Source organism: Macaca nemestrina, chromosome 7, assembly GCF_043159975.1.
Source record: "Macaca nemestrina isolate mMacNem1 chromosome 7, mMacNem.hap1, whole genome shotgun sequence".
NCBI classification, from domain to species: domain Eukaryota; kingdom Metazoa; phylum Chordata; class Mammalia; order Primates; family Cercopithecidae; genus Macaca; species Macaca nemestrina.
Genome location: NC_092131.1, coordinates 30171292 through 30184702, shown reverse-complemented (window position 1 = coordinate 30184702; position 13411 = coordinate 30171292). Strand labels below are relative to the sequence as shown.

The window sequence follows — 13411 nt, the reverse complement described above, 5'->3', positions numbered from 1 at the left end:
CAGAGAAGAAGAGAGGGACTAGTTCTACCCACAGCGGCTTAACAAACAGCGCCGCATCTGTCAGTTCTGGGATTCCTCGGGAGTCATTTTTTCAAGCTGCAGAACGCTACCCTACCGTCTACGAAGACTTTCTATGGGGTTTTACAAAAACCCAAACAGAAATGTGAGGAGACAGTTACAGTGAGAAATAAACACGGATTACCAGGCTCGTCTGACCGAGTCCCCCCTGCCAGGAATGCCCGCCTAAAGAAACGAGCATCTCAACGCGTTATTGCTAGTGTGACAGTGGGGAGTTCGACTCTGCTGCCAAAGGAGGACAGGAATCGTTCAACAACAACCGGTCTGGAGGTGAAAAGAAGCGAGGAAGACACGGAAGTCCCTCCAAGAAGCGGCGCAAAGCGATGGAGAGACGCGTGCCGCTCCTCTCTCTCTACCTTTTGGGCACCAGGACCCGTGCCACGGGCTTCATGGGCCGCCGAGAAGTCGATGACCCCTTCCAGGTCTGCGGTCCCGGGCCGGCTCTGACGGTAGAAGCGGAAAAGTTTCCGAAAGGCATCCTCCCCGGGCTCAGTCGCCAGAGTCGCTACAGAGCCCACGACCGCTGCCATCTTCCCCATCTCGCGGCCTGTACTCTCTGATCCGGAAGCAGATTTTCTCGTGTTCCGGATCCGGAAATTTTTTTCCCGGGCCGCGGCCTCGCTTCAAGGAGGTCCTTTAGTCTAAAGATGGCGGCCTCAGCAGCGAGAGGTGCTATGGCGCTGCGTAGAAATATCGATCGGCCGGTTGCTTTTGTGAGAAAAATTCCTTGGACTGCGGCGTCGAGTGAGTGATGGAGATGTGGGAGTAGCGGAATTTTTAGGTCCAAGCGATCCTCAAAACTTCTGCTTTTTGCAGGGTACTTAAGTCAGCGTGGTGACTGAATTAGGAGACTGCTCCTGAGCATGCAAGTGAGCAGAAAGAAATTTTGTTTGCAGTTAACCGTTTAGGGATGGCCTTTGAGCTTTTGGGGTCACGAATGCACCAGCTCTTGCCTTTAGGAGTGATTTGGTGTAAAGATTTATTACTTGGTAACCAAGATTTACAATTTAGAAGGGATAATTTTGACTGTAGTGTGGAGGATGGATTCAAGGTGGCAAGATTGTAGGCTTGGAGAGGAGCTAAAAAGCAGTATCATTAATTTACTTAAAAGGTGAGGACCTGAATTAGGGCGATGGTAGAAGAATGGTGGTCAGATCCATTCACGTTTTAAAAGCAAATTAGATGCCGTTTCGTGATGGCTTAAATGGGAAAGTGTACGGAATAAAGGAAAGGGAGGAATGATTTCTGGGTTTTTAGCATTGGTGAATTGCTCGTTTAGAAGCTAGGAGCAGGCCAAGAGAAGGTGAGTAAAGTTTGAATGTGTTGAGTTTGAGAAACTTGTGAAGTTTCTGTCAGGCAATTGAACAGAAGTTGTATATCATTGTGGCGGAGAAGTGGACTCCGACACTAGACCGTTGAGGTTAGAATTCCAGCTTGGCCATTTAATCGTTGTATCACCTGAATAACTGAAGTTAGTATGGGAAAATGACTCATAACTGGGCCTCAGTTTACTCATTGATAAAATGTAGTCAATAATACCCAGCTCATAGGATTGTTGAGAGGATTGAGTTTATATGCAAACTTCTTAGACTTGCGTTAGATAAGTACTCAGCAAATGATAGTTATTTTCACGATAACTAAAATTGAAACTTACAGGAGAGGCCTAGTCTTGAGATAAAGGTTGGAATAATTAGTTCTGAAATCTTTCACCACCTTCAATTTTTGTCAGTTGCAGTTTTGAGATGAGGTTTTTATATTTGCTTACCAACATATAAACATTCGTGGTCACTTTTTTTGTATTCATGTTTCAGGTCAGCCCCTTTAAACAAAATAGAGCAAGATTTAGTTTCTTTTTAGTTTTTGTGGCTCAGACGTGAGTAGTAGAATGGGAAATAGGTTGGTTTGTGCCCCATCTTTTAAACATGTGGTTGGTGAAGACCAAGCCCAGTAAAGTCTCCCGTAGGCCCTGTGAAACTTTATGGAAAGGCTGAGGAGTTTCATTAGCATCTTGAGGATGCAAGTTTCCAGACAATAAAGGGCGAGTTTAAAACCCTTAAAAAGAGTGAGCATTATGTACAACCTCGAAACAGTTTCTCTTGGTTGTTACATTGATTCAGCAAATACTTACTTAAGTATCTATTCTGTGGTAGGCATTCTTCTTGGTGCTTGCAGCTGTTTTTCCTTCACCATTTTAGGCAATTTAGGAAGAGGGTTACCTTCCAGAGCTGGTTTGTTTTGAAATCAGCGTCTTCTAGGACTTTAATTATCTGGTATAAAACATATATTTAACATTATTTTGTTCTCCAGTATCATATTCTGTGAGACCTTGATCTTGCCAGTTGGTTTGACTTAAACATTAGATCCCTTAAAAATTTAGTCTCTGTGGATTGTTGGAAGGATTAGTGGACATTTACTTACTCATTTAGCCAATATTGAGGCCCTACTGTTTATTGGTCACGGTAAACATGGTGGTTTATATGCTGAGGGAGCTTACAGTGTAGTAGTGGTGGGGATGAAGAGACTTAGAACAAATATAGGCAGTTGTTGAACCAGTGAGGTTTTGGTGAACTAGGAGAACTAAATAGATATTATAAAAAGTAATTCAGTGAAGTACAGGCACTGTAGTTCACAAGAGAAACAGATCGTGTAGTTTTTAGTCTTTATATACTCCAAATCTTTGAAGTCCTACAGGGCTAGTACATTGTCTTGTATTGTGATAGGAGCCCAATAAAATAATACTCAGTGGATGTATTTGGTTTGGGTCTTGAAGAATAGTTATAGTTGTAAGTTAGGCAGGGGGAGATAGGATTACCAGCATACAGAGGGGAGAGAACAACATATGCAGAGGGTAATCCGCAGGACAGATACAGATAATTCAATTTGTTGTACTAGAGAGTAACTAGGGACCAGCAGTGGGAAATAAGGCAGGAAGAGCAGGTGAGGTCAACTCATTTTACTAAATTGTGAAGGACCAGTAAGTTGGGATTTTATTTGGAAATCTTCAGTATACCTGGAAACACACTGGACTGTAATTGGTCTTTTTCTTCTTTGTGATCTGCTCACAGGGATCATAGTCCACATAGCACAGTAACTGATATGATGAAAACACTTGATGTTTGCTGAGGATGGAGACTGCAGCCAATTCAACAACTTGTCTGTCCATCTCCCCTCCTCACCACCAAGTCTGGTACATTGTGACTTTATAGTCAGTACCATAGCTGCTTCCTAAATCTTAAGCCTTTAGGGAAATGCAAAGTAGTTCCTGTCCACAAGAAGTCTGGTGACCCTGGGATCACTTTTAGTTTCTTTCTACAATCTAAGAGAATCCAAAATATAGTAACTGCTTTTAATACGTTTTCTTCTGCCACACAGGTCAGCTGAAAGAATACTTTGCACAGTTTGGCCATGTAAAAAGGTGTATTGTACCTTTTGTAAGTATTAAGAAAAAGTAGGGGGAGGTGGGAATGGCTAATGGGTACCAAAAAAATAGAATGAATAAGACCTATTTGATAGCAGAACAGGGTGACTATAGTCAATAATAATTTTACATTTTAAAATAATTCAAAGAGTGTAATTGGATTATTTGTAACTCAGGATAAATGCCTGAGGGTTTGGATACCCCATAAGTCAAATGGTAAATGCTTGAGGGGATAGATACCACATTCTCCATGATGTGCTTATTTTATATTGCATGCCTATATCAAAATATCTCATGTGCTCTGTAAATATATACACCTACTATACACTCACAAAAATTGTTAAAAAAGAAAAAAAAGCTTAAAGTGTTTTAAAAAACTCTTATTTATCTATCTTGTGACAGGGTCTTGCTCTGTCCCTCTGCAGGAGTGCAGTGGCCTGATCTCACTGCAGCCTCTTCCTCCCAGGCTTAAGTGATCCTCCGACCTCAGCCCCCTGAGTAGCTGGGACTACAGACATGTGCCACCATGCCCAGTTAACTTTTTTGGTATTAGTGGAGACAGGGTTTTGCCATACTGCCCAGGCTGGAAAATTTTTTCATTTTCTTTTTTTTAAGAGACAGGGTCTTGCTCTATCACCCCAGGTGGAGTGCAGTGATGCGATCATGGCTCACTGCAACCTCTGCCTTCCAGGCTCAGGTGATCCTCCCACCTCAGCCTCCTGAGTAGCTGGGACTACAGGCATGTGCCAGCACACCTGGGTAATTTTTGTATTTTTTGTAGAGATGGGGTTTGGCCATGTTGCTTATGCTGGTCTCGTCAAACTCCTGGGCTCAAGCCATCTGCCCACCTCGGCCTCCCGAAGTGTTCAGATTACAGGTGTGAGCCACTGTACTGGCTTATTTTTATGGAGATGGGGGTCTTGCCATGTTGCCCAGGCTGATCTTGAACTCCTGGCTTCAGGCAATCCTCCTGCGTTGGCCTCCCAAAGTGCTGGGATTACGGGCGTGAGCCACTATGCCTGGCCTACAGTCCATTGATAACATTTTGAGTGATACTGATTAAAAAGTGAAAAGGCTTTATCATATGTATTTGTGTTTTTTTATTGTTGTGTAACAAAATACCACAAGCATAATGGCTCAAAACAGCACATATCTCACAGCTGAGCACAGTTTAGCTGGGTCCTCTCCTTAGGGTCTTACATAGCTATATATTCCACGTGTCAGCTGGGGCTGTAGTGCATCTCATCAAAGGGTCTACTGGGGAAAAAGACTGACTTCAAGCTCCCTCATGTGGTTGACAAAATTTTTTTTTTTTTTTTTTTTTTGAGATGGAGTCTTGCTCTGTTGCCCAAGCTGGAGTGCAGTAGCGCAATCTCGGCTTACTGCAACCTCTGCTGCCTGGGTTCAAGCCATTCTCCTGCCTCAGCCTCCTGAGTAGCTGGGACTACAGGCATGCGCTACCACACCCAGCTAATTTTTGTATTTTTAGTAGAGATGGAGTTTCCCTCTGTTGGCTAGGCTGGTCTTGAACTCCTGACCTCAAGTGACCCGCCCACTGGGCTTCCCAAAATGCTGGCATTACAGGTGTGAGCCACTGCCCCCGGCCAGTATTCATCTTTAACTGTAGGACTGAGGTCTGTTTTCTTGCTGACCTTTGGCTTTGAGTTGGGAGCTGCTCTCACCTAGGAACTCCCTGCAGTTCCTTGTTACCTGGTTTATCTGTAGGCTGTCTTACTACATTGCAGCTTGCTTCTTTAAAGCCAGCAAGGGCTTCTCCAGTATGCTAAGATGGCATCTTACATTGAACGTAATCACAGGAGTGACATCCCATTACTTTCGCTGGATTCTTTTGGTTAGAAGCAAGTCAGGTCTTGCCTACGCTCAAGGGGAGGGAATTATATAGGGTGTGACATGGGGAATGCATGGAGATCATAGGGCCTATCTTAGAATTCTGCCTACTACAGTATTCTAATAAGGATTTGAGATTTCTAAGAATTGGCAGAGGATATTTTAAGTTTTATCTTCATTGAGTACCATTTTCTTTTTTAGATTTATAACTAATAAAACAGTATTTTTATATTAATTACATTTCCTTTGCTTTCTTGGGAGGGTCTAGAAATCAGCCTATAAATTTATCCTGGACTGTATTTCTCTGTGGGCTTTTTTAGGGTGTGATGTGAGTATATAGTTTACACACACTTGACTGAAACCTTTTTTTCCTTGCAGCACTATAAGGGCTATGGTAAAATTAAAAACATAAAGGAACTTAAATTCTTAATTCTTGGTTTAATGTTACTTGACTCCCAAAGACTAACAGATTAGTTATATATAGTACCAGTGAAGGTGTAGGGAATCTGGCACTCAAGTTGTTGAGAAGTTCAGCTGGTACCTTCAGTTCTGATGTGTAGTTGACAAAATACCAAAGTTAAGAATTTATATTTGCTTTGATCTAGCAGTTACTTGTCTAAGAATTTATCCTACAGAAATGTGTGGTCAAGAATATTCCAAAGCAGCATTGCTTAATGTCAAGTAAGAAGAAAAAACCTAAATGTTCATCACTGGGATTGATTAGATATTAAGTCACTGATGCAATGGAATTTTATATAGTTGAATAGAAAAGTTGGGCACATGTATTAATGGACATGAAATGTTTTCTATAAGCATGAAAACTTCAGTTTTTTCAAGAGCATTTAAAAGTTCCTTGCAAAAAAAATTAATAGGTTTTTCTTGGTCCATAAATAAAATAGGACCTGGAAAGAATAGATCTTAGATTTAAATAAAAGGCAGCTTTGATGTTGATAAAACAAAATAAAATATGACAAAAATAATTTTTTGTTAAATTCATTGTACTCAAGTTGGAAATCCTGGTTCCTTATTTTGAGACAGGGTCTCACTCTGTCATCAGGCTGGAGTGCAGTGGCACAATCACGTTCACCGCAGCCTTGACCTCCTGGGTTCAAGGGATCCTTCCTGCCTCTGCCTCCTGAGTAGCTGGGACTACAGTCATGTGCCACCACACCCGGCTAGTTTTTTGTATTCCTTGTAGAAATTGGGCTTCACCATATTGCAACTCCTGGACTCAAGCAGTCTACCCACCTTAGCTCCGAAAGTGCTGTAATTACAGGCATGAGCCACTGCACCTGGACTGAGTTTTTGTTTTTTTGTTTTTTTTGTTTTTTTTGTTTTTTTGAGACAGCCTTGCTCTGTCGCCCAGGCTGGAGTGCAGAGGCGCTATTTCAGCTCACTGCAATCTCTGCCTCCCGGGTTCAAGTGATCCTCCTTCCTCAGTCACCCAGGTAGCTGGGACTACAGGCATGTGCCACCACACCTGGCTAATTTCTGTATTTTTAGTAGAGGTGGGAGTTGCACCATGTTGGCCAGGCTGGTCTCGAACTCCTGATTTCAAGCCATCCACCCACCCCAGCCTCCCAAAGTGTTGGGATTGAGCCACTGCACCTGGCCTGTTTTAATATAAACAAATTTCTTAATGCCTTTGACTGTGGAAGTGGTCACATGACAGTAAAGGAATGCTTTAGAAATTGTCTTATCTGGCCGGGCGCGGTGGCTCAAGCCTGTAATCCCAGCACTTTGGGAGGCCGAGGCGGGTGGATCACGAGGTCAGGAGATCGAGACCATCCTGGCTAACATGGTGAAACCCCGTCTCTACTAAAAATACAAAAAACTAGCCGGGCGTGGTGGCGGGCGCCTGTAGTCCCAGCTACTCGGAGGCTGAGGCAGGAGAATGGCGTGAACCTGGGAGGCGGAGCTTGCAGTGAGCCGAGATCACGCCACTGCACTCCAGCCTGGGTGACACAGCGCGAGACTCCGTCTCAAAAAAAAAAAAAAGAAATTGTCTTATCTACAATGAATGGATCATTGGGACATCACCAGAAACTTCTCTTGTATTCTAGGTTATTCCTAATAAAGTTATCCTTGAAGTATAGGAGCAATTGTAAGATTTTGATTTTCTTTGGCAAAGCACAGCATAACTTGAATGAGACTAATGAGGACCAGTTTGTTATCTACAGGGACTAGACATCTTAATACTTGTTTTCTGTTGAAGGGCTGGAGGGGCAGGGTACATCCAAGCACTCTAGAATCTGTTTTCCGTATGTGATGTATAGGTTGAAACTTTTGCACAAGGGGAAGTAGCAAAATTGTTTAAATTAACCCGAAGTCTATAACTAGGTTAAGTAAGGGCTAAATATTATCTTTTCTTGTTTTTCATTAGGAACATATGATAGTCGTGGTGGTGATGAGGGTGACTGGATTCAGAAATGAGTGCAACAAGCCTTTGAGGCTTAATTTTCTAGTTTCCAGAAACGAGGCTTAGAACAAAAGTACTGATCAAAATTTCTTTTTTTTTTTTTTTTTTTTGAGACGGAGTCTCGCTCTGTCGCCCAGGCTGAAGTGCAGTGGCAGTCTCGCTCTGTCGCCCAGGCTGAAGTGCAGTGGCGCGATCTCGGCTCACTGCAAGCTCCGCCTCCCGGGTTCCCGCCATTCTCCTGCCTCAGCCTCCTGAGTAGCTGGGACTACAGGCGCCTGCCACCGCGCCCGGCTAATTTTTTGTATTTTTAGTAGAGACGGGGTTTCACTGTGGTCTCGATCTCCTGACCTTGTGATCCGCCCGCCTCGGCCTCCCAAAGTGCTGGGATTACAGGCTTGAGCCACCGCGCCCGGCCCAAAATTTCCCTTAGCTATTACTGTTAGTATGGTTTGCATCTAGGATGATACAGAAAGCTCATGACCCATATCTTCTCTAATGGCAGCAAGGAAAACAGGAAGTTTAACAACAGGGATTTAGCTTTGGGTGATCAGGAAGGGTGTAAAGCAAGGTTACCGACACCTATGTCTTTGATCGATTTTTGGCTGAGCATGCTGGCTTATGCCTGTAATTCCAGCACTTTGGGAGGCCCAGATGGGAAGACTGCTTGAGCCCAGGAGTTGAGACCGGCCTGGGTAAGATGGCAAGACCTTGTCTCTACAAAAAATATAAAAAATGAGCCAGACATGGTGGTATGTACCTGTGATCCCAGCTACTGAAGAGGCTGAGGTGGGAGGATTGCTTGAACCCAGGAAGTTGAGGCTGCAGTGAGTCCGGCTCATACCACTGCACTCCAGCCTGGGTGACAGAGCAAGACCCTGCCTGAAAAAAAAAAAAAAAAAAAAATCTGATTTTTGGCAGATGAAAAAGTTGGTAGTTTGATTTGGAGCTCCTGGAAACTTTCTCAAGTTCATGATTAATCTTTTCCTATATTTTGAATTTTTAGGACAAGGGGACTGGCTTTCACAGAGGTTTGGGTTGGGTTCAGTTTTCTTCAGAAGAAGAACTTCAGAATGCACTACAACAGGAATATCATATTATAGATGGAGTAAAGGTAAATTTGTTTTTCTATACCAGACACATGTATGATATACATGTAGGTACTATTTAATTATGTATCAAATAGATCATAAATATGGAATGATGGGGACTTTGAGAGATTTGTAACTGAAGCTACCTTAATGCTTGTTAGAATGATGGGGTGGTAGGCCAGGTGTGGTAGTTCACGCCTGTAATCCCAGCACTTTGGGAGGCTGAGGTGGGGGGATCACTAGAGGTCAGGAGTTTGACACCAGCCTGACCAACATGGAGAAACCCCATCTCTACTAAAAATACAAAAAAAATTAGCCGGGCATGGTGGCACATGCTTATAGTCCCAGCTCCTCAGGACGCTGAGGCAGAAGAACCCGGGAGACAGGTTGGACACTGAGGCAGAAGAACCTGGGAGACAGATCGCGCCATTGCACTCCAGCTTGGGCAATGAGCGAAATCCATCTGAAAAAAAAAGAAAAGAAAAAGAATGGGGGGTGGTAGAGTAACCAGTTTATATAACACAGTGGACATAGCAGTCTACTTTTTTTTGTTTGTTTGAGACAGTCTCGCTCTTGTTGCCCAGGCTAGCGTGCAGTGGTGTGATCTTGGCTCACTGCAACCTCTGCCTCCTGGGTTCAAGTGATTCTCCTGCCTCAGCCTCCTGAGTAGCTGGGATTATAGGCATGTGCCACCACGCACAGCTAATTTTTTTTGTATTTTTAGTAGAGATTGAGTTTCACCATGTTGGTCAGGCTGGTCTCGAACTTGTGACCTCAGGCGATCCACCCGCCTCGGCCTCCCAAAGCACTGGGATTACAGGCATGAGCCACCGCACCCAGCCAGCAGTCTACCTTTCAAGTCAGGCAAGCTGGGGCTGAAATCTTGGCTTTCCCACCATGTGATCTTGGGCCAAATTGATCTACTATTTTATTTTTAAATTTATTTTTAATGAGACAGGCCCTTGCTATGTTGCAGGGTAGTCTTGAACTCCTGGCCTCAAGCAATCCTCTTGCCTCAGCCTGCCAAAATGCTGGGATTACAGGCCTGAGCCACTGCTTCTGGCCTGATTTACAATTTTTAATTGAGGGTTAGGGAGTCATAATATCAAGAAAGATGGTAAAAGGAATTTGAGGAGAAAACAAAAGAACAAGGTACAAATAAAAACTGCCTGAGTTATTCATACTGATTCCCTAATAAAAAAGCGATTTTCAGTTTGAATGTTTTTGCAAACATTGCCTTTCCTTCCTTACAGTGCTTATTTTTTTCAGGTCCAGGTTCAAGCTCAAAAGCCAAAAGTTCTGCCGACATCTGATGATGAAGAGAAAGATTTTTGAGACCGCAGCCTATTAATAAAGTTAACATAACTGAGAATTTTGTCTAAATGTTTTTATTTGAAACAAATAGTTGCACCAAGCAAGAGGTTACTTTGCCCACTCCAAATTAAAACAGAGCACAACAGGGGCAAAATTTATTTGGCAGGACAGTTCCAGTATGTGAACATCCTCCTCACTGTGGTTGGGGTAACTTTACTCATATGCAGCTGTTCTTACACAAAATATTAACCCCAAACTACTAGTGTCACACAAAAGGAAGTGGTCTTGACTTTGTATGTGGGGCAGCATGTTCTATAAATGCTGAAAGGTGGGAAAAGCACAAACACAACCCACTCTTTAAAAAAACTAAGTAATTCAAAGTAGAATTTTCTATCTCCCCCCCATTCTCCAGTAATAAAAAGTAGTGCTGGGATCCGACACCCAGATTTGTTTTTTATCCTGACCATTTACAAAGTGTTCCCCCGTATGACTTGCATCATTAGGGTAATGGGTAATAGTTCATTCACTATGAAGAGACCTGTGTCTACTCCTTCCTCCTCTTCTTGCCTTCATGCTCATGTTCCTTGGGGCGGCTGCTATCTGAGGGTCTTTTAGAGCCACCATGCTGTTTGGCTTCTTCCAAAAACTTGTCCAAACCAAAAGGATCTTCCTCAAACTGAACTGGTCCTTCTCGGCCTCTCTGTCTACGGTCTGAACCAGAAAACTCCTTGTCGGGAACAAATCTAGAGAAAAAGAGAAAAGACTATGAACTACTTTGCTTTCACCAGTGTAAACACTGAAATTGAGTTGTATGGATTGGTACCTGTTGGTTTTTATTCTGGCTTCTAGATCATCACCATACATGTCCTTGTCCAGATTTTTACTGGGCCTATAAATACTCTGGGCCATATCTTTACCACCTCTCCAGGCTTGATCATAAACATTATAAATTTCATCTTCTCCACCTGCAAATCCACTGTCCATACCCTGTGGAAAAATGGATGACATTAAATAAAAGTGTAAACACTTTATCAAAAGCTGAATCATAACATGTTTACAGTAAACCCTTGCTAATTTGTAGCTCACATTTTCAACAATCTGAACTGCAAATTAAAGGTCTTCATTAAAAAACTGCTAGCATATAAACTTCATAACTTTGGATTCTTTTTTTTTTTTTCTTCAGACGGAGTCTTGCTTTGTCACCCAGGTTGGACTGCGGTAGCGTGATCTTGGCTCACTGCAGCCACTGCCTCCCAGTTCCAACGATTCTCCTGCCTCAGCCTCCCAGGTGGCTGGGATTCCAGGCACGTGCCACCACACCCGGCTAATTTTTGTATTTTTAGTAGAGACAGGGTTTTACCATGTTGGCCAGGATGGTCCTGAACTCCTGACCTCAGGTGGTTGCCTGCCTTGGTCTCACAAAACGCTATATAAGCTCACTGCAGCTGCAACCTCCCTGTGCTCAAGTGTTCCTCCCACCTCAGCCTCCCAAGTAGCTAGGAGTACAGGTGTGTGCCAACATGTCCAGCTAATTTTTTGTACACAGGGTTTTGCCATATTGCCCAGGCTGGTCTTAAACTGGGTTCAAGCAATCTGCCTGCCTAGGTCTCACAAAGTGCTAGGATTACAGGTGTGAGCCACAGTGCCCAGCCAGAAATATTTTCATCACAATTTTTAAATGTTTTAAGCTTAAGCTTCTAATAGGTGATTATCTTGAAAATATTTTACTTACGTGAAATTTCACCCCTAGATCCCTTTGCTCAGCTGGTAAGCTGCCTTTGTATAGTGGTTAAGAAAGCTTTGAAATGCGCTGGGCGCAGTGGCCCACGCCTGTAATCCCAGCACGTCGGGAGGCCAAGGCGGGAGGATCACAAGATCAGGAGTTTGAGACCAGCCTGACCCAACATGATGAAACCCTGTCTCTACTAAAGATAGCCGGGCGTGGTGGCATGTGCCTGTAGTAATCCCAGCAACTCAGGAGGCTGAGGCAGGAGAATCCCTTGAACCTGGGAGGTGGAGGTTGCAGTGAACCAAGATGGCGCCACAGTACTCCAGCCTGGGTGACAGTGAGACTCCATCTCAAAAAAAAAATAATAATAATAAAGCTTTGAGATCAAGACTTGAATCTTAATTCCATCAGTCACAAGGTAAACCTGTGTTTCAATTTCCTCATCTATAACATGAGAGAATAGTATTATTTCAAAGGATTTTTGTAAGAATTGAGATAATAACAAGATTTAGAACAATGCCAAGAATATAAAATGCACCTAATAAATTATCACTTGGAAGAGCTTACTTAAAACCTCCAAGTCATAAAGTTTCCCACTCCACTTTCCAGTAGAACTTACACCTTTGTATTCTTACCGTGTGTGTGTGTGCACGCACCCGCCTTGTGTTTTCCCAGGCTTAAAGTGTCCTAGTTAGCTAATGGCAATTGGTACTAGAAATCAGATTTCCTGACAGCCAGCCTAGTACTTTAATCCAGTTTTACAGCTTCATTTTTAAAAGATTCCCAAATTGACATATTTCTATAGCATTAAAAAAAAAAAAAAACCCAAAAATGAACAACAAAAAACCCAAGAGGAACTTTTGTAGGACACTGGCTCTATTTTATTTTTTTGAGATAGAGTCTCAGTCACCCAGGCTAGAGTACAGTGGCACAATCTTGGCTCACCACAAGCTGAAGCAATTCTCGTGCCTCAGCCTCCCAAGTAGTGAGGATTACAGGCATGCACCACCACACCTGGCTAATTTTCGTATTTTTAGTAGAGCTGGGGTTTCACCACATTGGCCAGGCTGGTCTCAAACTCCTGACCTCAGGTGATCTGCCTGCTTCGGCCTCCAAATGTGTTGGGATTATAGGCAAAAGCCACCGTGCCTGTCCTCCCTGGTTCTATTTTAAAAACAAAAGATTGACATACCACAGCACCAAGTTGTTGTTTTTTTTTTTTTTTTGAGACAGAGAGTCTCGCTCTGTCGCCCAGGCTGGAGTGCAGTGGCTCAATCTCGGTTCACTGCAAGCTCCGCCCCCCGGGTTCACGCCATTCTCCTGCCTCAGCCTCCCGAGTACAGCACCAAGTTTTTAATCACCTAATTTCTTTCTTCTCCTAGTGTCTCAAATTTCAGTCCACTGTAAGAAGTTAAAATCAGAACTGTTTCATCTTTCTTGTCTCAAGTTTCAACATACAACTTCCAATTTTTTTGTCATCATGCTGGCATTTACATCCAAATATGAAGTATGGTAAT

General features: G+C 43.2%; 3 protein-coding genes across 4 annotated transcripts in view; 1 reads left to right on the top strand and 2 right to left on the bottom strand.

Moving 5' to 3' along the window:
• Window positions 1-636, bottom strand: part of LOC105495833 (alkB homolog 1, histone H2A dioxygenase) — a 32909-nt gene extending 32273 nt beyond the window's left edge. Inside the window, exon 1 of the mRNA XM_071099800.1 lies at window positions 435-636. Coding sequence (XP_070955901.1) covers window positions 435-617 — 183 coding nt within the window. The 5' untranslated portion in view covers window positions 618-636. The remainder of the gene's footprint in view (window positions 1-434) is intronic.
• Window positions 637-667: 31 nt separating this feature from the next.
• Window positions 668-10223, top strand: SLIR (SRA stem-loop interacting RNA binding protein). The gene is made up of 4 exons (XM_011765684.2): window positions 668-822; window positions 3451-3509; window positions 8767-8874; window positions 10121-10223. Exons 1-4 carry the CDS (start codon window positions 726-728, stop codon window positions 10184-10186), a joined length of 330 nt encoding a protein of 109 aa, XP_011763986.1. The 5' UTR covers window positions 668-725; the 3' UTR covers window positions 10187-10223.
• LOC105495835 (SNW domain containing 1) overlaps window positions 10224-13411 on the bottom strand; it is a 44080-nt gene continuing 40892 nt past the window's right edge. Inside the window, exons 13-14 of one of the 2 annotated variants that reach the window (XM_011765686.2) lie at window positions 10989-11152; window positions 10224-10908 (exon numbers count right to left, since the gene is read on the bottom strand). In XM_011765686.2, the coding sequence (XP_011763988.1) occupies window positions 10710-10908; window positions 10989-11152 (363 nt within the window). In that variant the 3' untranslated portion in view covers window positions 10224-10709. Of the gene's footprint in view, window positions 11153-13411 lie in introns of both variants that reach the window. The other variant, XM_011765685.2, reaches the window with a different exon arrangement.

Excerpts from the sequence above, each read along its gene's own strand:
- SLIR (XM_011765684.2), top strand. The coding sequence starts at position 726 with ATGGCGGCCTCAGCAGCGAGAGGTGCTATGGCGCTGCGTAGAAATATC. Across the intron at positions 823-3,450 it reads TCCTTGGACTGCGGCGTCGA|GTCAGCTGAAAGAATACTTT; the intron begins GTGAGTGATGGA and ends TCTGCCACACAG. Across the intron at positions 3,510-8,766 it reads AAAGGTGTATTGTACCTTTT|GACAAGGGGACTGGCTTTCA; the intron begins GTAAGTATTAAG and ends TTGAATTTTTAG.